The sequence below is a fragment of the Chaetomium strumarium genome (genome assembly GCF_033439665.1).
Source record: "Chaetomium strumarium strain CBS 333.67 chromosome Unknown B0T15scaffold_6, whole genome shotgun sequence".
Taxonomy (NCBI): domain Eukaryota; kingdom Fungi; phylum Ascomycota; class Sordariomycetes; order Sordariales; family Chaetomiaceae; genus Chaetomium; species Chaetomium strumarium.
The window spans coordinates 24,233-44,676 of NW_026944434.1; the positions used below are offsets into that span (position 1 = coordinate 24,233).

The 20,444-nt window shown below is 52.2% G+C and overlaps 5 protein-coding genes across 5 annotated transcripts; 3 read left to right on the forward strand and 2 right to left on the reverse strand.

The window, feature by feature from the left end:
• Positions 1 to 7,680: 7,680 nt before the first annotated feature.
• On the forward strand, positions 7,681 to 8,040 carry B0T15DRAFT_383346 (uncharacterized protein; the record flags this gene model as incomplete). The annotated part of the gene is made up of 1 exon (XM_062864260.1): positions 7,681 to 8,040. A coding segment is annotated over one exon (360 nt), but the record flags the coding sequence as incomplete, so codon positions are not given.
• A 2,450-nt stretch (positions 8,041 to 10,490) lies between these two features.
• On the reverse strand, positions 10,491 to 12,083 carry B0T15DRAFT_513051 (uncharacterized protein; the record flags this gene model as incomplete). The annotated part of the gene is made up of 3 exons (XM_062868021.1): positions 10,491 to 10,637; positions 10,868 to 11,304; positions 11,366 to 12,083. The coding sequence occupies 3 exons, from the start codon at positions 12,081 to 12,083 to the stop codon at positions 10,491 to 10,493; spliced, it is 1,302 nt and encodes a 433-aa protein (XP_062718596.1).
• A 1,232-nt stretch (positions 12,084 to 13,315) lies between these two features.
• Positions 13,316 to 14,831, reverse strand: B0T15DRAFT_256976 (kinase-like domain-containing protein; the record flags this gene model as incomplete). The annotated part of the gene is made up of 2 exons (XM_062863262.1): positions 13,316 to 13,978; positions 14,028 to 14,831. Coding segments are annotated over 2 exons (1,254 nt in total), but the record flags the coding sequence as incomplete, so codon positions are not given.
• A 554-nt stretch (positions 14,832 to 15,385) lies between these two features.
• B0T15DRAFT_504125 (uncharacterized protein) lies at positions 15,386 to 16,946 on the forward strand (the record flags this gene model as incomplete). The annotated part of the gene is made up of 3 exons (XM_062867487.1): positions 15,386 to 15,567; positions 15,623 to 15,731; positions 15,795 to 16,946. The coding sequence occupies 3 exons, from the start codon at positions 15,386 to 15,388 to the stop codon at positions 16,944 to 16,946; spliced, it is 1,443 nt and encodes a 480-aa protein (XP_062718598.1).
• A 2,279-nt stretch (positions 16,947 to 19,225) lies between these two features.
• On the forward strand, positions 19,226 to 20,305 carry B0T15DRAFT_495392 (uncharacterized protein; the record flags this gene model as incomplete). Its single annotated transcript, XM_062867094.1, has 1 exon — positions 19,226 to 20,305. The coding sequence occupies one exon, from the start codon at positions 19,226 to 19,228 to the stop codon at positions 20,303 to 20,305; it is 1,080 nt and encodes a 359-aa protein (XP_062718599.1).
• Positions 20,306 to 20,444: the final 139 nt, after the last annotated feature.

Genomic DNA, 20,444 nt, shown 5'->3' on the forward strand with positions numbered 1-20,444 from the left:
AACAGTTCTCTTCACAAACCAAGGCCTACGGAAACACCAAGGCCTTACAAAGGCCAAGAGCTCCCTACTAGTACAGGCCCGTACGGAGGCTATAGGCCTACGGGACTTTCTTTTTAAACAAAAGGCCCGTAACCAGCCTACCCCCTATTGCGAATGCGGGGAAGCCAGAGAGACAGTAGAGCATCTTGTGATTTGGTGCTCTATACCACCTATACCAAGAACTTGGCCTAGGCAACTAATACGCACCCACCGGGACCTTAGCCTTGTTTTACAGGGCCTAGGCTACCGGAACCGAAGACTTCTGAAGAAGGTACTGGGTTGGCTAATGGACTCGGGCCGGCTAGGGGAATATAGGCTCGCTCGGAACCTCGATGAGGAACTGGAAGCTAGAGAGCCCGGCTAGCCACATCCGTGGCCACGGCTTAGCCGGGCTAGCACCCTACTAGCCGTTGGCCCAAGGCCTTCCCAAGGCCTTTTTCTTTACTTGCAGCAGCGTGTATCACTGGAACTATGTCTTTCCTATTACTTCCGACAAAGGTTTTCACCCGGCCTAAACGGCACGGTTTTTCCTTTGTATATAGCAATAGAGGGTCCGGCGCGCCTTGTAAATAGCGAGGCATAGCGGAGTAGGAGAATATATGTTTGGAATCCGTTCCAGTATACTATAACCTAGATTCTATCATCAGGCTTATTATTCTGAATCGTAGTGGCTTCCTTTTCGCTCGCTAGAAGGTCATAGATCCTTTTCCCTATATAGTTCTTCCTATACCCGCGGATCTATTATCGTTATAATAGATTTAGTGGTTTTCGGGCCCCTCAGAAGGCCCTAAGCCATTTCCCAACTCCATCTGAGCATCTAGATAAGCGTCCCTATCTTCCTATACCTCTTAGTCACCGTCCTACGGTCCAAGTCTCGGGAGTTCTTTGAATAATTGTCGAATCTCATTAGCTCTCTTTTCTTCCTATCGCTATTCGCAAGGTATCATCTATCTTCGTATATATATTTTATATTCGTGGTGCTCTTAGAGCTTCGTATATATATAAATTAAGCAATCCTAGCTCTTATATTATCAAGTGCTATTAGGCCACCGCTGGCAGTCTTCTGGCTAGGTTCTTTATGGTGTTACCCTGATTCTATCGTATACGTTGGTCTTCTCGACCCTCTATAGGAACTAGTCGGCGCCAGTCCCTACGTCCCAAACCTATAGGGCTAGTCGAGGTTCTCTATTTCGGTCAGTAGGCCTATTAGGCCAAAAGTCATTGTCAAATTTTAATCGAAAATGGTATTGGCATTCGTATATAATGTATTAGAACTATAGGATATAGACGTGGTCGTATCGCTGGGGTTGGAGTCGAAATATATCTTCTTTATAGGGTTCGTAGTACAGGCCGAATCCAATCCAGATATATACCGCGTTGCTATCCCCGACGCTATTATACGGCTTCTTATTCCAAAAAGTGTCCTAATCTTATAGTTCCTGCCCCTTGAGTCTTCGCTGGTTCTAGGCCTTCTAGTATTTAGCCTCGGGGTTCTTGATTCTACTATTTCTCCTGTCCTGGCCTAGGTCCTATGCTAGTCCATCCTACAAGTTCGAGTAGTACTCTTCCTAGACCCTGACTAACTTGGCCTTGACGAATTCTAGTTGGCTTATAGCCTGAGCTTTTTCTTCCGCAAGTCTTCAGGTAATTGTTCGAAGCTCGGCTTATTCCTCCTTAGCCTCCTGGAGGTGCTAGGTGAGAAAGATGGGGTTCGGGCCAACGGGTTTGTTATCCGCTTGTCGTATCCTCCATTGACCTTCTTCGTTTTAGGTCAACTAGAATCCCTAATTTTCTATAAGTTATAATACTACGGCGGCGGCAATATCGTAGCCTATAATAGGTTCTTTGAATATAACGTAGGGGCTATTACTTCCTGACTAAGAGAAGTCGTCGATACTTCCTTCGGCTATGCCCTGGTCGACTATATCATCGAAGTTATCTTCGGTATAGCTTGCTATAGCTACTTCAACTACACGGGTTGACTTGTCAATTATAGCGTTCTCTTTGCCAGGCACCTGCTTCTAGTTCTTCTTGCTATAGCACTCCCGTTTAAAATGCCCTTTCTTGCCGTAATTGAAACAGGTAACCTAGGACTTGTCCTTATATCCCTTAACGTATCTTATCAGCGAGCCGATCATATCAGCGAGCCGATCACTTTTTGCCGCAACGCGTCATTTTCACACCCAACATCAATTTTCTCTACAACCTAATATGCGTTCTCCTTCAAAAGAAGCCAGGGTAATCCTGGCGCTTGAAGCTTGTCAAAACAACAAAAAGCTAAGCCTCCGAGCCGCAGCTAAGCTCTACGACGTACCCTATATAACCCTCTATGACCGATCTACTGGCCGGCTTATACGACGCGATCTTCCAGCCAACTCGCGTAAGCTCACCAATCTAGAAGAGAAGGCGATAGTTCAGTATGTGATTGAGCTATCTATACGCGCATTCCCACCTAGACTAAGTGGGGTAGAAGATATGGCCAACCATCTGCTACGCGAACGCGGCGCGCCCCCTGTTGGCAAGCTCTGGGCACATCGGTTTGTTAAACGCCAGCTAGAGCTCTATACGCGTTATGCCCGTCGATACGATTACCAGAGGGCTAAGTGCGAGGATCCAAGGATTATTGGGGAGTGGTTTGCGCTCGTACGAAATACTAAGGCCAAGTATAGTATTATAGATGATGATATCTACAACTTTGGCGAGACCGGGTTTATGATAGGTATGATCTGCCTGGGTATAGTAGTTACGACCTCGGATGGCTATAGTAGGGCAAAACTAGCCCAGCCTAGTAACCGCGAATGGGCAACGGTGATCCAGGAAGTCAATGCACTTGGCTGGGCTATCCCGCCCTTCATCATCTTGGCCGCGCAATACTATCTCGCCAACTGGTATACCGAGTGCAACCTCCTAGCAAACTGGCGCATTATAACTACCGACAACGGCTGGACTACTAATACGGCAGGCCTAGATTGGATCAAGCACTTCGACTTCTATATAGTACCTCGTACAAAGGGCAAAAAGCGGTTGTTGATCCTCGACGGCTACGAAAGCTACTACTCTACCGAATTCGAGCTCTACTGCCAGGAGAATAACATTATTACGCTCTGCATGCCTCTATATTCCTCCTACAAGCTCCAGCCACTCGATATTGGCTGCTTTAGGCCGTTGAAACAGTCATACGGTCGCCAGATTGAGGACTTAATGCGCGCGTATATCAACTACATTAGCAAGCTCGAGTTCCTCTGCGGCTTTCGCGAGGCCTTCTTTGCTTCTATAACGGAGAAGAACATATAGGGTGGCTTTATAGGGGCTGGCCTAGTACTATACGATCTAGAGAGGGTCCTTTCTACGCTAGACGTAAAGCTTCGTACACCGACACCTCTAACCTTACGACCTAGCACTGTACAATCTTGGGTCTTCCAGACACCATACAACCCCCAAGAAGCCGAAACGCAGTCAACACTTATCAAGACTCGCATTGCCAACCATCAAAACAGCTCTCCAACTTTAATATTAGGTGCTGTGGATCAACTTACTAATAGTACGATGGCTATAATACACCAGGTGGCCCTCCTTCGGTCAGAGGTCTCTTCGCTCCGTAAGGCCAACGAGGCACTAAGCAAGCGCCGGAGAGCCAAAAGAACACGCGTGCAGCTTGGAGGATCACTTGCAGTACAGGATGCAAAGGATCTACTAGACCAGAAGGCCGTGGTTGGGGAGGTGATACAAGAAACGCAGCCGGACGGTGGTAGTACAGGGGGGGGTTGTACGAAGGTTCGGTGCTGTGGTGTGTGCGGCAAGCCTGGCCATAATGTACGTACGTGCCAGGAGGTTGCAGAAGGGTCTGATTCAGCTGTTTCTGATGTAATTATAGTTGGTTCCTAGTGTTAGTGTATTGTAATTGAGGATAGATGTTTTGGTGTGGTGGAAATTGATCGGCTCGCTGATATGATCAGCTCGCTGATAAGATACGTTATCCTTATACTAGGTGGCATCTACATCCATCGGTCCAGCATAGGTGCTATATAATATGCTAGGATATTGTCGCTTTTTCTTGTTATTGGCCTTGACGAATATAGGCTGCGTTCCGTATCTCTTATATTACTGGCGCCTGGCGTAAATTCGATCGTCGATACGGATGGCTATAGTAATATATTTGTCAAGCGTATCGGGTCGATCCTTTTAATATAGTTCATCCTTGACTTCTTCCTTTAAACTATTATAGAACAACTATATAAGACCTTTATTATTAATCTTATACCAAAGTGAATCCTGGCGGAACTATATAGCGTAGGCAGCCGCTGACTTTGTCTGCCTTAGGCGTACGAGTCGCTTCTATATATAGAGCTTCTTATTATAGTCTCCGAACACCTTCTAGATTTCCTGCTCGAATTTATCGTACGATTTGAAAATATCAATAGTGAAGTCGTCTTAAGTGTTCGTACTATTGGTTAGCCAATCCTTAAGGGTAGGTTTAAACTATCGAAGTATCTTCCCCTCGAGCTATAAGGAGATAAATATAACTTTGATAGATTCGTCTATAAACTTATCTAGGTAGTACTTGAGGTAGGCCCTTATAGATATAAGGAATCTAATAAGTCCTTCTTTATCGCCTCTATACTTGGGGGATGCTTCGAGTTTGGCCTTGTCCTTGGGCTTGCTATTATAGGCCTTGTTAACGAGTTGCTATATATTGCTATTCTCGGCCTCGAGCTAGGTGATCTTATCGTTAAGAGCCTTGAGGACCTAGATATTATCTTTCTAGGCCTTAAGCTAGGCAATCCTCGTGTTAAGGGCTTCGATGACCTGCTGCATTTGCTGTATAGTCGCGGTCTAGCCCTGGGAGCCTAGGGTACTAGGTGTCTAAGGCGCCATGATGATCGATGTTACCTTCGATCTGAACTATGATAGAGTCAAAGGGAGTAAGCAACGTATGACGAAACTATAGGCAGTCCTGCCTCTAAAAGGGTTCGCCGGTCGAAGGTAACTGCTAGTCGGACTATAGGTCTCGGTGAAGCCAAAAGGTTCATAACAATGCAAGTCGCAATGTCTATACAATAACGTAGGGCTACTTTACTGCTTGTATTGCTTACTGGAGAACTCCCAGAGTCCTCTAGAACGAGTGACTATATACTAGCTATCTTCTTGGGTGCTCAGTGCTTCGATTCGGATAAGCACTCAGGTGCTTATCGTAATATGCCCCTAATCACTCTAATCGCTTACATCCTATAGAGTGCTCAGCGGCATTGGCACCTTAGCACCTTTGCCCGTCTCTGACTGGTCCGCCTAGTTGTCCAAATGATTGGCTCGGGACGTCCCCGCGTCCCTATATACGGCCGTCTGCCCTGTAGCCTGCCGTTGGTTAATTCGTGACACATTGCGATTATTAGTTAGCAACTAGTTAGCTAATATACGTGAAGACGACGTTTAAGATGATGAGCGATAAGCAAGCCCCTCAATCTAAGAGGAAGCGCTGGACTTGAAGGAGTAGTTAAGTCGACCACCCCCCATTCCGCCAACCACCCCCATTCCGCCCACTTTGTAAGTCCACACCGCTTTTTCAACCCAACCACTTCAACTTACCACAACTCACTCAATCTCTGGCCAAACGGCCTTTTTTTTATATCAAACTGATTGCCAGTTCAAGATGGCTTACTCAGAGCAAGATATACAAGATGCAGTTGAGCAATACCGTCTTGGGCGCCAGTCATTGCGAAGCATCTATAGTGAGTTCGGCATCTCACGCTCTACTATTCGCGACCGCCTTCGTGGTACTCAGACCCATTCAACTGCGGCCGAACCGCAACAGACACTTATATGACGAAACCACAGGCAGTCCTGCCTCTGAAAGGGTTCGCTAGTCGAAGGTATCTGCTGGTCGGACTATAGGTCTCAGTGAAGCCAAAAGGTTCATAACAATGCTAGTCGCAATGTCTGCACAATAGGTGGAGGCTATTGCTTGTATTGCTCACTGGAGAACTCCCAGAGTCCTCCAGAACGAGTGACTATATACTGGCTATCTCTGGGTGCTCTCATGTGCTCTATAGAGCTCCCTAGAGCTCGGTGCTCTGTTGACTCCATCGAGAGCTTCCATTCCTTTGCGTTGATTGGCTTAGCTCCCTAAGCTCTTGTCTGCTCCCTAGAACACCTTAGAGCTCCTTCTTATTGGTCCTAAATGATTGGTTCGGGTGCGCCCTGCGCCACCCGTCGGGTTGTCCCACCTGCAGCTGTCCTGTTGGCTTAATTCGTGACAAATGCCTATAACAGGTCTTTATCCCCCGGACCCAGCCGCAAGATCCTACCTAGAAGCGTCTATTAATACTGGACAGCCACGATAGCCATATAAGCACTAAGTTTATATAGGAGTGCTTCAGCAACAATAGCCAACTACTCTTTTTACCAGCCTATACCTCCTACGTCCTCCAGCCATTGGATTTATCAGTGTTCTCCCCCCTGAAGCATACCTACCGCAAGTGTGACGGCAAGTGCTGCCTACGGGGTGCTTGCCGTCAGGGAAGATATAATCTACCGAGTCGCAAGTCCGAGGGACTTGCGATTCCGACATCCTTTTCGGAAGGTGTACATAGCCGAGTAGGTTAGGTTTATGCTCCACTGTCACAGCAAGCTCCTCAACTAGTTAACCAGCTGGTTAGAAACTACGGCATTAGGCAAGCAGTTGATATTACGGTGCCTCGTCAAGGCTCGCAGGGAGGCAATTACAGCTCATAATATCAAAGCTAGGTGGAAGGCATCCAGGTTATAGCCTCTTAATATAGCGAAACTACTAATAAGCCCTCTTTTATTAGAAACTTCAAACCAGGCGCTTAGAAAAGACGATCCACTACTACTACTATAGACCCCGGCATCTAGGCTACCTAGCCAGACCATAACTATGGCTCAGGAGGTCGAATTCCAGACACCACGCAAGAAGGTAGACCTTCGCGGTCACCTAACCAACCTGGCTATCCGGCGGCAAGATCTTTCTACACGACGGCTTTTATTCAGGAAGGTTAAGAATGCATTTGACGAGAAGGACTTCCAGTTATCTTAATTACAACAGGAAAACAAGGCTCTGAAGGTTCAGTTAGAGGCAGCCCGGCCGTCGAGAAGAAAGAGGGTGGTCCCGGATCCGAACAAGCAGTTCGCTTCCATTGGACAGGTCCACCGGGCTCAAATTGAGGCTGGCCGTATTGAAGAGTCTGGCATTGAAGAGAGCAGGTCAGAAATCCCCGAATCAGATGCTTCCTGTATTGTGGTGGGTTGAACAGACTGTAATAGATGGTGTTGAAGAAGATGGGTGGTTTAGACGCCAAGACTTACAAAGTGGGCGGAATGGGGGGTGGTCGACTTATACGAAGAGTTAGGGTTATAATCTCAAGGCGTGCCTGGCTAAGTGTGAGCACAACGTCAACGCTGGGCTGGAGACGTACGATGTACTCGCTCTACCTACCTCTGAAAACATTCTTGCTTTGACAATGGGTGTGAGTCAAATCCATGACCGAGGGCGTGATGGCGCCAAGCAAATGTCCGACATATACCTGACTGACACACACGTGCCCATTAACTTCCTGTTAGGTGATCAAGCTCAAGAAGAAGCCAAACCTCGTCTTTTCTCGAGTCTGATTGCCATAACAGCGAGCCCATTGCCAGACACTCGGATATCGCTGCGAGAGAACATACCAAATCGACCGGACGGGGAACGCAGAGGTCATGCGCCGCATTTTCTGGACAATATACGTTTCTGACAAAAGCCTTTCCCTCCTTTTGGGGTGCGCATCGTGCATCCAAGACTTTGAGATTGATTCAAGCCCCCCTGTTCTCCCGACCAATCCTGCGCTCCAGCCCTGGGACGAATCCTTCATCGCGGCTATCAAGGTAGCGAGGAACTTGCTATACTCAGCTGCCGCGTGGAAGGCGGACCACTCCGAACGCTCTCAACACATCAAGACTCTCGCGGCTGCCGTGCGGCAATTGCGGACCGAGCTCGAAAAGGTAAGTAAGTACCATAGGCATGCCGACATGTGTGTGGAGTATCTTCCGTGCAGGCAAGCCACTCTCTTCTTAAATCATCCTCCTCCTTCTTCTTACTTGATTTCTATGCATATTGTAGTATACGGTGCACTTACCGCATCAAGTCGCTAGCCAAATGTACCTAGGTAGTAGCCTAACGTATCTTATAAGCGAGCGAGACATATAAGCGAGCGAGACACTCTCCACCACTCTATAACAACTATCCTCAATTGCAACACAACAACACTAGGAACCAACTACAATTACATCAGAGACAGCTGAATCAGACCCTTCTGCAACCTCCTGGCACGTACAGGCATTATGGCCAGGCTTGCCGCACACACCACAGCACCGAACCTTCGTATAAGCCCCCCCTGCACCACCACTATCCTGCTCCTTTTCTTGCACCACCTCCCCAACCACGGCCTTCTGGTCCAGTTGATCCTTTGCATCTTGTACTGCAAGCGATCCTCTAAGCTATACGCGTGTTCTTTTGGCTCTCCGGCGCTTGCTTAGCGCCTCGTTAGCCTTGCGGAGCAAAGACACCTCTGCCTGAAGGAGGGCCACCTGGTACATTATAGCTATCGTACCCTTGGTAAGCTAGTCCATAGCAGACAATATCGAAGTTAGGGAGCTATTTTGATGGTTGGCAATATAAGTCTTGATGAGCGTTGACTGCGAGTTGGCTTCTCGAGGGTTATATAGCGTCTAGAATACCCAAGGTTATAATATACTAGCCTGCAAGTTCAGGGGCGTTAGTATACGGAGCTTTATATCCAGCTTAGATAGTACCTTCTCTTAATCGTACGGTATAAGGCCAGCACCTGCAAAGCCACCTTGGATATTCTTCCCCGTTATCGAGGGGAAGAAGGCCTTGCGGAAGCTACAGAGGAACTCGAGCTTGCTTACGTAGTTAATATATACGCGTATCAAGTCCTTAACCTAGCGACCGTACGCCTGCTTTAGTGGCCCAAAGCAGCTAATATCGAGTGGCTGGAGGAGGTGCGAGGAATGCGGAGGTATACAAAGCGTGATAATATTGTTCTGCTGGCAATAGAGCTCGAATTCGGTCGAGTAGTAGCTGTTGTGGCCGTCGAGGATCAACAGCCGGTACTTGCCCTTTGCCTAGGGCGCTGTATAGTAGTCGAAGTGCTTGATCCAATCCAGGCCTACGGCATTAGTTGTCCAGCCGTTGTCGGTAGTTGCAATACGCCAGTTGGCTAGGAGGTTGTACTCGGTATACCAGTTAGCGAGATAGTACTATGCGGCCAAGATGATAAACGGAGGGATGGCCCAGCTAAGAGCATTGACTCCCTAGATCACCGTTGCCCACTCGCGGTTGCCAGGCTAGGCCAGCTTTACCTTACTATAGCCATCAGAGGTTGTAACCACCATGCCCATAAAGATAATGCCCATTATAAACCCAGTCTCGTCGAAGTTATAGATATTGTCATCTATAATACTATACTTGGCCTTGGTATTCCGTACAAGTGCAAACCACTCGCCAATGACCTCTAGATCCTTGTACTTAGCCCTCTGGTAGTCGTATCGATACGACCAACGTATACGGAGGGCTGGCTGGCGTTTGACGAAGTTATAGGCCCAGAGCTTGCCGACAGAGGGCGCGTCGCGTATATATAGCAGTTGGTTGGCCATATCTTCTATACCACGGAGTCTTGGTAGAAAAGCTCGCTCGGATAACTCAATTATATACTGAATAAGAGCCTTCTCTTCTAGATCGGTAAGCTTCCGCGAGTTAGCTGGAAGATCGTGTCGTATAGCTCGGCCGGTACGTCGGTGGCCGAGGGTTGAAACTAGTACGTTATAGAGCTTGGCCGCGGCTCGGAGGCTCAGTTTCGTGTCATTTTGAAGAGCTTGAAGGGCCAAGATTACCCTAGCTTCCTTTGAAGCGGAAGACATTCTTGGTTATAGGAAAAACGCGCTGTTGGGGGTGGTTGAAGAAGGACGCATCGTGCCAAGAACTTAGTGTCTCGCTCGCTTATATGTCTCGCTCGCTTATAAGATACGTTATCGTTAATAAGATTAACAAGATTAGCGTGACCTTAGTGTGGCTGTTGGACAAGAACGGCTTCCTAGGCTGGCTAGAAAGCACTGGTTAAGCCCTCCATTTAGAACTAACTAGCAAAAGTCCGATACCAATACCAATTGGAGGGGCGATTGAAGCGCATGGCCGCAGCTCATACAGGAGCTAAACGGTAGGTGCACGGCGACACGGATCAAACAACCGTTGAACTAATCGTACCTCCTCGGTAGACTTTAGCTACAAGTCTCCGGCGGAAACAACGGGCTGTGCGAACTATGAGGCGGCATCTCGCAGCACGAGTTCGTCTTATCCGACAGGGTGATCCTGTCCCGGACCGGCGACTACGGCGTCACTGATCTCGGCGGCGACTACATCAGTTTCTTCTTTAGGTAGGTAGTTAGTACGACTGCAACCAGTACTGCCGCCCCAACTGGACGAAGCCCGGCAATCCGCAGCTGCGCTTCAACCCGGTCCAACTCCCAGGCACGACCATGCTCCGCCACACCGTGCCAACCTCCGCGTCCTGCCCTGGCGATGCCCGTGACTATAGGAACTGGTACTGAGTAATGCAACAAGCACCGGCGAACCACCTCCTTAGGGTACGCGATTGCGGGGTGCAGGGGGGTCCTTTCTACTATTAGTTGCTCGCCTGGAGATAGAAGAGCAAGAGCAACGTATCGGCCCGATCTGCAGCATGTCACGCAGCAAAGATGGGAAGTAGTCACGAAATGCATTCCTAATTCTGGAAAAAATGTCCTGCATCCTCTCTTCTACCTGCTCCTGTACCTCGTCACTGATCTTCCTCTTCAGGGCCTCTTCCAAGATGTCTTCAATGTCCGGCATCTGGCTCTCCAGTGTATCGACGCCCTGTCCTAATTCGCATACACTAACGTCCAGGACATCTACCTTATCGCCCGTCTCGTCAAGGCGCCCTTGCATCTCCGCCACGCGCGACTCCAGCCCAGCAACCGTGTCGTTGAGCCGCTCGATCGTCTCTTGTTGCATCTTGACCAGAGCCAGGAGTTGGGCGAGAAGCCCGGACTCCTCGGACAACTCTAGCCCGGACTTCAAGACCTGCTCGGTAATAGAGACACTCGCCGAGGCATCCTGGACGTCCCGGACGTGGGTGACTCGCTTGAGAGGTCGGGCGGGCGAACCGATGCCGCTCCTACTACCGCTACTGTGACGGGTCCGCTTCCCTAACTTGTCGGCTAGAGACCGTACGCATTAGAGCGGCGTGACACGAAATGCAGTACGGGACAACGCTCTCACCTTGTACGATGGGGGGCATAGGAGGCCCCGCGCCAATCTCGTCGTACGGCGGCGGGGTGTCGACAGCGACGGTGGAAGCAGCGTCGTCGGATGCCGTGCTGGTGCCATTCTCGTCGACGGGGGAAGGAAAGTATTTGCCCCCCTTGCCGTTATAGAGGCTGCGTAGGTCGAGGAGTCGCGCGGGCGGCGACGAGGCGCCGGACTTGACGGCGGCTTCAAGAAGTTCGAGGCGCGGTTTGGATAGGACAGTATGTTCGACGTAGACCGACAGCGAGTCGACGGCGGCTAAGGAGACCAGGGCCTCGATAGCACGCGCCGTCGCCGGCTTTTTCGGTTCGAGGGATTGCTGGGCCGGTACGACCAGCTGCCCGGGGGTGCACAGACGGAATTTGAGGCGAGTCAGGCTGCCATTCAGCTGCTGGCGCACGACACCGGGAGCGTCAGAGTCGATGGTCCATTCGAGCGACGAGATATGGTCAGGAGGAATGTGGAAGTAGAGGTAGGTGTTGTCGAGACTCTTGAGCCGGATGGGGACGCGTAGCCGGAAAAGGCAAGCGGATCGGTCGAGGCAGACTTCAAGTACCACGCGTTTGTTCGCGGGGTCCGGATTGACGTAGCGCGGCGTATCGCTGCTCTGCGATTCCCAAGAGACCACGGCCGGTCCGCGGACTTCGAAGCTGGACTCGGTCTCTTCCATGGTATCGGGACTGTCGGCCATGATCGGTAGGTGTACCTGTGCACAAGGTCAATTGAAACAAGCGAGAGGGCAGCTTACCGGCCAGGAAAGACGCCCGCAGAGGCTGTGCCAGACCGAGTTGTCGCGTCAGACGCCGCTATGCAGACCGCAACTCCCGCCCGTCCCAGCCAGGCCGACAGCGGTGAAACTAGTTTCGCGGACAGGAGGCGCGGCCGCTCGTGAGAGAGCCAAGCCCCTTCCCAAGATCCCGATCCTTCCCAGGGAGGTGGTGCATACAACGCGTCCGAGGGGTGGGAGTCGGCCAAGCGATCGAGGGCGCGAGGGACAAGTGTCGCCCGATGTCAGCCACTGGCAAGACGTGCACGGTAACTCGGGAGCACACCGGAGGTGCGCTGTACGAGTCCCTAGAAGAAGGGCCGTCTGCTTGTTGGCTCGGTTGATGCGTCCTCTTGCAGCGCGGTTCGCGATGACAATGGTTGTGATGCCACAAACAAAGATAGACGATGGACGGGGTTGTTAATGATGAATTGATGTGAGGATTGAGAGGGATTTGCGTGCCACCTTACATAAGCGCCTGGACGGTCTGTGCGCCATGTTATGGAGAACTAGATGCGATCACGTGGCATGCACAAACAGAACGAAAGAGAATTCGGTACTCAATGTCCACGAGAAGAGTTAATGATAGGACCTGAAAGCAATGTTGGACTTGTAACAAGCTGGGGCTGTCCCTCGCCCATGCAGTACCGTACAGTAATTACTAGCGAAACTCTGCATGTCGCTCAACCCAAAACCCCTAGCCGATTCGCCCCGCCCCCCGCGCCTTAGCTGCCTTCACTGATTCCAGTGAGTAATTTCGCGGTCAGAGCAACTGCGACAACTTCGGCCCCAGATGGTACCGAGGCATTTCCGCCGGCAGGAGGGTCTGGCCGGACGACTTCTGATAGCTGAACCCTATTTGGGTCGTCATCCACGTGACCCTGTACGCTCCGCGGGGCAGTGGTTCGAGTGGTCGAAGAGTTCGAATCAAGATTATCGGACATCTCTTGCCCGATGAATGCCGCGAGCGAGGACCCACCGCCAAGCGGATGGACCACGTCCCATAGCTCGGGAGGTAGCTGCGGCTCGGACGGTGGCAGCTGACTGCTCACAGCGTGTCGCTTCGTAGTTCTATGGCTAGATGACGGGGAATCCTTTGTCCTCTTTCGGGTGGATGATGATACCACGCTGTCAGGAGCCGGGCCGTTTGACCCGGCCAAACCCACGTCGGGGGTTGGGGTCTGCCAACGATCTTGGGCCGGATCAGCAAGGAGCTGGACCTGATCGTAGCAATACTGGGCTTAACATCGTGACTCCGGCTTCAGGATTACCATAGTGTCCCACAAGAACTGTTTCATATCATCCGGACCGCGCTTGAGGTCTTTCCAGAGCTTCTTAACGATCTCCTCGCACCAACGGACCCCTCTGGCTTAGCCGCCGGATGGAAGCTCGCCCGCGCATTCTAAGACAGCCACGCCAAGAGACCAGATGTCGACCGCCGGAGTGTAATTCTTTTCGTCGGAATGAATCCTTCTTCTGTCCTGTTCGGCGTAGATCTCGGGGGCAAGATATCGCAGAGAGCCGCAGATCGTTGTCGGATCGGGGCCTTCTCTCAAGAGACCGAAGTCTCCAAGTTTGACATCAATGTTACCAGCATGTCGATGTTGGACAAGGATATTGCTTGGCTTGATGTCTCGATGTACGATTGGCGGCTCCCGTCCATGAAGGTGTACGAGTGCTGATAGACACTGACGGAGGACCTGTAGACACTCGCATTCAGAGAGATCGTGGTAGTCGCTGAGGTTTCCACCAGGGATGTACTCAAACCGCAATTGAGGTACTGGAGTAAAGTCCGAGCGAATGAGTCTCACGATTCGATCCTAACAAATATTAGACTAGTAGTTCCAAGGGGGTACGGTACCTACGTACATGAGAGACGAGTCCCATGATACGAGCTTCCTTTCTCCACGCATCGAGGTTGACCCATCCGTTCCGGGTGGCCCGCTCGGATGGCTCTTTAAGGGCGCATTCAGCTGCGGTGCTAACATCCCAGAGACGTGTTACAACCCCGAAGGTTCCTTCGCCGAGCTTCTTCCTCAGGACGATGGGACCAGTGCCAGGCGTATGTGCTTGACTTGCACGCTCGGTATGCGGACGACTCCGAAGGTCGAGCCGACCGAACAGACTCTCCGCGTTCGCCATCCCCTGACGGAACCGCTTGACGTTGTCGATGTATGGCGGTGAAGTAATGTCGTGGTCAGTGACGACGATCTGGAACTTGAGGCTCTCGTGGACACAAATGACGATTGTCGTGATCTTCCGAGGGACATCGTGCCCGCCGATGACCCAGACGAAATCGCTGCGCCGCCCTTCGCCTACCCCGTCGTACGTGACCTCGGTTCCATTATACGAGCCCAGATCCTTTATGATCGGGCGATGGTGGTCGTCGAACGTCAGGGCGAAATGATGGGCGCTGAAAGACGGTATATCGCACTCGAGGACGACGTCCGAATTTTCGTCATGCCCAAAGAGGAAGCCGTAAGGAGTTAGTGGGCCGCGGCTAAACCGCAGTTCGAGGCCCGGGTGGTGAAAGTACGCCGGCACCTGCTCCCGCGGCTGTTCGAGCGGCGCCGACTCTCTCTCGCGGCGACTGAGCTGCGGCTGCTCAGTTTCCGTAAGCCGCGGAAGGATGAGCCGGTTCCTGTTCGGCTTCGCTTTGATCACCTTTTTTGCCTTCTGGCCGACAGCCTGGCGATCCACAAAGGGATACAGGCATGCGATGAGATCCGTATCTGCCATGCTGAGATGCGCATGTACCATGAAGGGGAGACGAAGAAAATGGAACGGTGGATGCAACAGGCGCGTTGCTTCATCCCCGTGTTTTAAACCGAGCCCTCCGCCGGCGTAGGACGTCACTGCATTCGATGCTTCTTTGATGCACGCCACGTAGCCGGCAGTTGAAACGTTTACTTGATTAGTCTGCCTGACTCCTGGGAAGTTGCATGGTTGGTTAGCGTTGCAGTTGCCTAACACAAGTGAAGTTATGCAGACAACAAGCAGGGCAAGATTGACCGGACTGGTGGATGGTCTGGACATGGGAACCTGGAAGGCGATGGGCAAGCCAGATGGCAGCACACGCAGGGCAGGTCAGTCTACTAACACGGAGTGCGCACAAACCACCCCTTCCGCTCCTTCAAAACTGCTGTGCACCCAGCTGTCTCCAACGGCTGCATCATCAGCAGTCATCAGCAGTCATCTCTCTCCCACCTGCCTTGCGCGACGGCGAAATGGCGTCCTCCGATCTAACGACCCCAAAGTTGACTGTTAACGATATCCTCGGATTCAGCGACGCGGAGCTCGTGCAGTACATGAAGCAAAACCGCCGTGATGATGGCGGGTTTGGTCTCGAGTTCGACGGTTGGGAGAATCTGGCCGAGGAGCAGCGCGACCAGCTGGCTCAGCGATTGAAGTAATTCTATATGCCGTATTAACGTTTCTCCCTCCAGCTACTAACAGTGTCGTAGGGCCGGGGCGCTTCAGGCCAATGACAAGACGAAGTCCCGCCCGGTCGACTTGGACGTTGTCGCCGCACGACTGCGTGAAATCTCCGACAACCAAGACGCGCTGCCGCCAGTTGCATCTCGATCACCGAGCTACGAGAGATCCCCCACTCCCTTCTACGACGAGGCTGCGTAGACAAAAGAAGCCGAGACGAATGCGTACCACGAACTGGTCAAGGGCGGCGGCCGCCCGCTCTATCCAATCAGTCTTCGGGAGGAGGTGCTGAACAATCCCGAAGGACATCGCGAGATGCTGCTGCCATGGCAGTCTCGTCCAAATCCGAGCAGACTCGACGGGAACTTGTTCCGCGTACAACTGGTGAGGTGGAAGGCTTTCCGCAATTGGCAGAAATACAACCGAGGTATATACAACAAGGAAGAGGAGTTTGCTGCCTATTTTGAGGAAGAGAGGCGCAGAAAGGCAGAGGTAGAAGCCAACATGAGCAGATCCAGACGGCGAGACCATGAGGCTTCTAAGAGACGGTATGTTGAGCGGCTTCGGGTTAAGTTCAAGAAAATGCAAGAGGAGAAGGGCGTTGATGATGGGGAGGCAGGATTTCTAGCTTTTGTCGAGGAGGAGAAGCGGCAAGACTTAGAGGCCGGAACGTGGTGGCCCGGGATGACAGACGACGAATATCGACAGACGCTCAGGGTCTGGTTTAATAGGGATGAGTACTGGCGCTACCGAGAGTACTTTTTGTGGTTGCGCGAGGACAACGGCCGGGGCGGGTTTCCCGAATATGTTGCCGAGGCCAAGCGCCGCCTCGCAAAACACGGCTTTACGCGGACCTTCCAGCTCGATAAAGACCCGGCACGACAAGACAAGCTAACGACATGGATCGAATACCTCAATTACGAGTACTCGTGGCACGATCGATACGAGCGTTCCATCAAGCGGCTGCGGCCAGAGTACGATGAAGCCTGGAAGAAGCTGGTAGACTCTGGAGTGTTACGGCCGGGGGAGACGGACCAGACCGTACGCATAACCGAAGCTGCGTTTCGACGTGCGAGCGAAAGAGAGCAGGCCGATGAGGCTGTAGCATCCGCCGTAGCGGCCGCCAAAGCAGCTTTGTCAGAGACGGAGAGAGCCAAGACTGGGCGCTCAAGGTTCACCACGCAAGAGCGCAAACAGAAATTAGCAGCAGCTCACTCCAGGCTAATCGCGGCCAAGGAGGCGCTCCGGATGGTCAAGAGGCGAAACGATCTCATCATAGAGTTCATCAAGGGAACGTGGACCTACCGAGAGCAGAAGAAAAATCTATACCTTCAGCATCTTCTACTGCAATAGATCCTCGAGCAGGTGCCCCTGATTGAAGCCGAGTTGAACGCGCCGAAGGTAGCCGAAGGCGGCTCAGGCGCTGGACGAGGCGGGAAGAGGAGCAGACTCCATCGGGGGGGCGATCAAGCCACGGATGACTGGAGGCTTACGAAGCGGAAGAGAAGTGAACCCAGCCTGCTCGCGGGTGATACAGCAGTGTTTGTATTAGTTTAGTATTAGTTTAGTACTGGGCCTTGACTCTCCAAAGGCCTTCAGCTCTAGCCAACCATGGAAAGCCAGTTTGATGGGGCAAGTCTTTTGAGTGATAGAAGGGCGAGTCCGGGTAAGAAACCATTAGTAAGCCGGTAAAATCGTTATCTAGGAGGATCGAGGTGGTGGCAAATTGGCAATGCCCCGGCTAAGCGGATCAGACTTGCATGTATCGCCTGGATAGTAAAGGTTTTCCCTAAGTAAGGTCCGCGATATGTCGAGGCTCGTAGCTGTGCCCGTGGTCATGGGCGTGATTGTCATGGTGGGCGTGGTTCTCTGGGGGTACCCGGTATAACCCACACGACAACGTGTACACTAGCTCTCATGCAGCGACTGACCTCGTACTCGCGGCCCGTTCCCGTAGGCGCAGGGGCGCTCCGGTATTTCGTAGCAACAGCAGCGAGCAGAAGTTGCACTCGTCTCCCGTACTCGCCGACACGTTTGACGCCGGGCCCATGCCAGCCACGGACGCGTCGACCTTTGCGGACTTCACCGCGTTGAAGAGCCGGAAACCCCAGCGTGGTCATGGACGGGTCCATCAGCGGCTGGACGTTCAAAGGCAATTTCATTTCCACGACCACGCAGCCCATCTTCAGCGACATGGTGTCGTCCAAGGACAATATAACTACCACTGTAAATCGCTTCCGGAAGCAATCCGGAACTCAAGTTAGTGCTTTGCCATAGCCTACTAGCCTTTGTCCCAACGACGCCAACGACATAACGCAAACATGTCGCAATAACTATTTGAAGACATTCTATTTTCACCAGGTAAGAACATTACTTCTTCGCAACACGCACTCACGCCACAATCGTCAACCACCTTCAACCATCCACACGGCATACTCCGTTAGGTCGCTCCATCTGGCATGCTACCCATGGTTATTACCGCGACTGTGCATCGCATGCGCCAGTCGTTGCTGGAATCCTGGATCCAAGTGGGGTTTGTGTCCAACAGCTGCAAGGCGAAACCCCTATCATCCGATTGTGGGCTGACATCTCCGTACGACTCCGTTTTCTCCACCACGCCCGCCTCAACTTCTGTTTTACTTGTGTCTTCGTACAATGGGGCTCAGGGAGTTGCTGCCGCCGGCCTTGTCATATGGGGAACAGAAGGCTTGAGACAGTCCCGCTCTGAGCCGAGTCCTGGGTTGCTCAGTGTTACGCGACGCATGAGGACAAGAAGGAGAGGGCGGCAGGCGGCTTTGAAGCAATCGTTTCATTGAATCCTGGGATAACTAAACGAAGAGTTTACCTAGAAGGGGACAGAACTATGGATCCGCGATCGACGAGCGACTTGAAGGCAGCAGGCTGAGAGCAATCTGTTTCAACTCCGGTTCATTGACCGACACAAGCCGAGGCTCCAACATGCTTGAGGATTTGGGTATCATTCTCGGGCGGGCAACTTGAGACGATATGGAATAAACAAACGACCAAACGGGTCATGATGAAAGAGGAATGACTATCCCCTCGTGCGCACCAGTCTGGGCCAAGAGAGAGGGATCTCTTCTCCCAATTCGGTGGTTGACTGCACCTACGACTCTACCACTCACTGTGTTTGAACATCATAATGGCATAGTAGACTCACAGCCACAGGTTATCCTCCTTCCAAGCCGCGAATTGATCAACCGAAACGGGATATAGGCGAACAGCTGTTGTTTCCGGCAGTTTGTTTACGTTGGGAAGTTGGGTAGTATCTGTTTCTGAACCCTGTCTTATCTTGATATGCGAAGCGCCTCCTTACCCCTGAATGATACGGGGTTGCATTCGTTGGAATCCCCGCTCCTCTGCCGAGTTCCGAGTACCGATCAGCAGGAATGCAGATCTGCCAGATCAGGTATATAAGACATGAACTACAAGTAGTTCTGACGGGCACCCATTCCCATCACCACCGCTCTGCCTTCGTTCAGTCGCGCTCAGGGAGCCGTTTATATTCCATTCTTTCTCTCAGCAGGCTGCGCCTTGCTCGCTTTTGCCGTTACATACTTCATCTTTTTCATTCAACGCTACACAATCCTTTCATCCCTATCTTTATCTTCATCATGCTCGCCCAGTTTCTGCCGATCGCGGCGCTGCTCGCCTTCGTTGAAGCCCATGCGGTGATTCTGGACGCCCAAGGCGAAAGCGGGTCGCCCCCATCTGTTGGCTTTCAAGTAAACGCCGCGATCGCGAGGAACTGCACGACAATCAACCCTTGCCAGATGGACACGACCATCATCCGTGATGCCGAGATTGCCGCGGGGACCGTCAACAGCTGCGGACGCACCAAGCTCACCGGCAACATCGACGTTGGCGAGGCTACGGAGAACGCGCTGGCGGCTAACGGCGTGACCAAGGTGAAGGCGGGCACCGAGATACAGGTCACCATCCACCAGGTCAATGCCGATGGTGCCGGCCCTTACTTCTGCGACCTCGACGAGACCAGCAACACCGGCATCTTCAGCCACAACCTGTCCGTCACCAACAACATCCCCGGCGCGAACGGTTTGTCGCAAGCCAAGGCTCAGGACTTCAACATCACCGTCACCATGCCCCAGAATTTCACGTGCATTGGCGGCTCGACAGGCAACATCTGCACCGTTCGGTGCCGCAACAACGCCCAAGCCGGTCCGTTTGGCGGCTGCTTCGCCGTGCAACAGACCGACACCAAGCCCAACGACAACAGGCCCAACAACATCAAGACGAGCGAGACGCTCGAGCACATCAACTCGGAGGTCGCCAGCAACCAGGCCGCGCTCCCGGCGGCCGTCAAGGCCAACCAGGATGCCGGCGGCACCGAGCAGGAGCAGAACCTCGCGGCGGTCAACGCCATCCTCGGCCTGACAAGCTCGAGCGCGTTGGCCGACTTCCCGACACAGACGCCAAGCGTGGAGCTTGGAGGCGCACCCGCCGCGACCGCGACAGCCGTGCCGACAACGGGAACGGGAACGGGAGCGAACAATGGTGGTGGCCGTGGTGGGAACCGTAACGGTTTCGGGAACGGCTTTGGGAACGGCAACGGAAACGCGAATGGCGGTGCCCAGAATGGCAATGGCAATGGCAGGAACGGGTTCGGGAACGGGGCGAACCGCTTTGGCAATGGCAACGGCAATGCAGCGGGCAATGGCAACGCCGCCAACTAAGCTCCCAGCAACGGCTGTGGGAATTGTATGGTAGCGGAGGTAGTAGAACGAGCATGTAGCAGTGGCAGCAGCTGAATAAGGAAGAAAGGTTTTGTTTGTGTCTTATAACTATGTTTCGGCGGTCAGCCCCCGGATGATG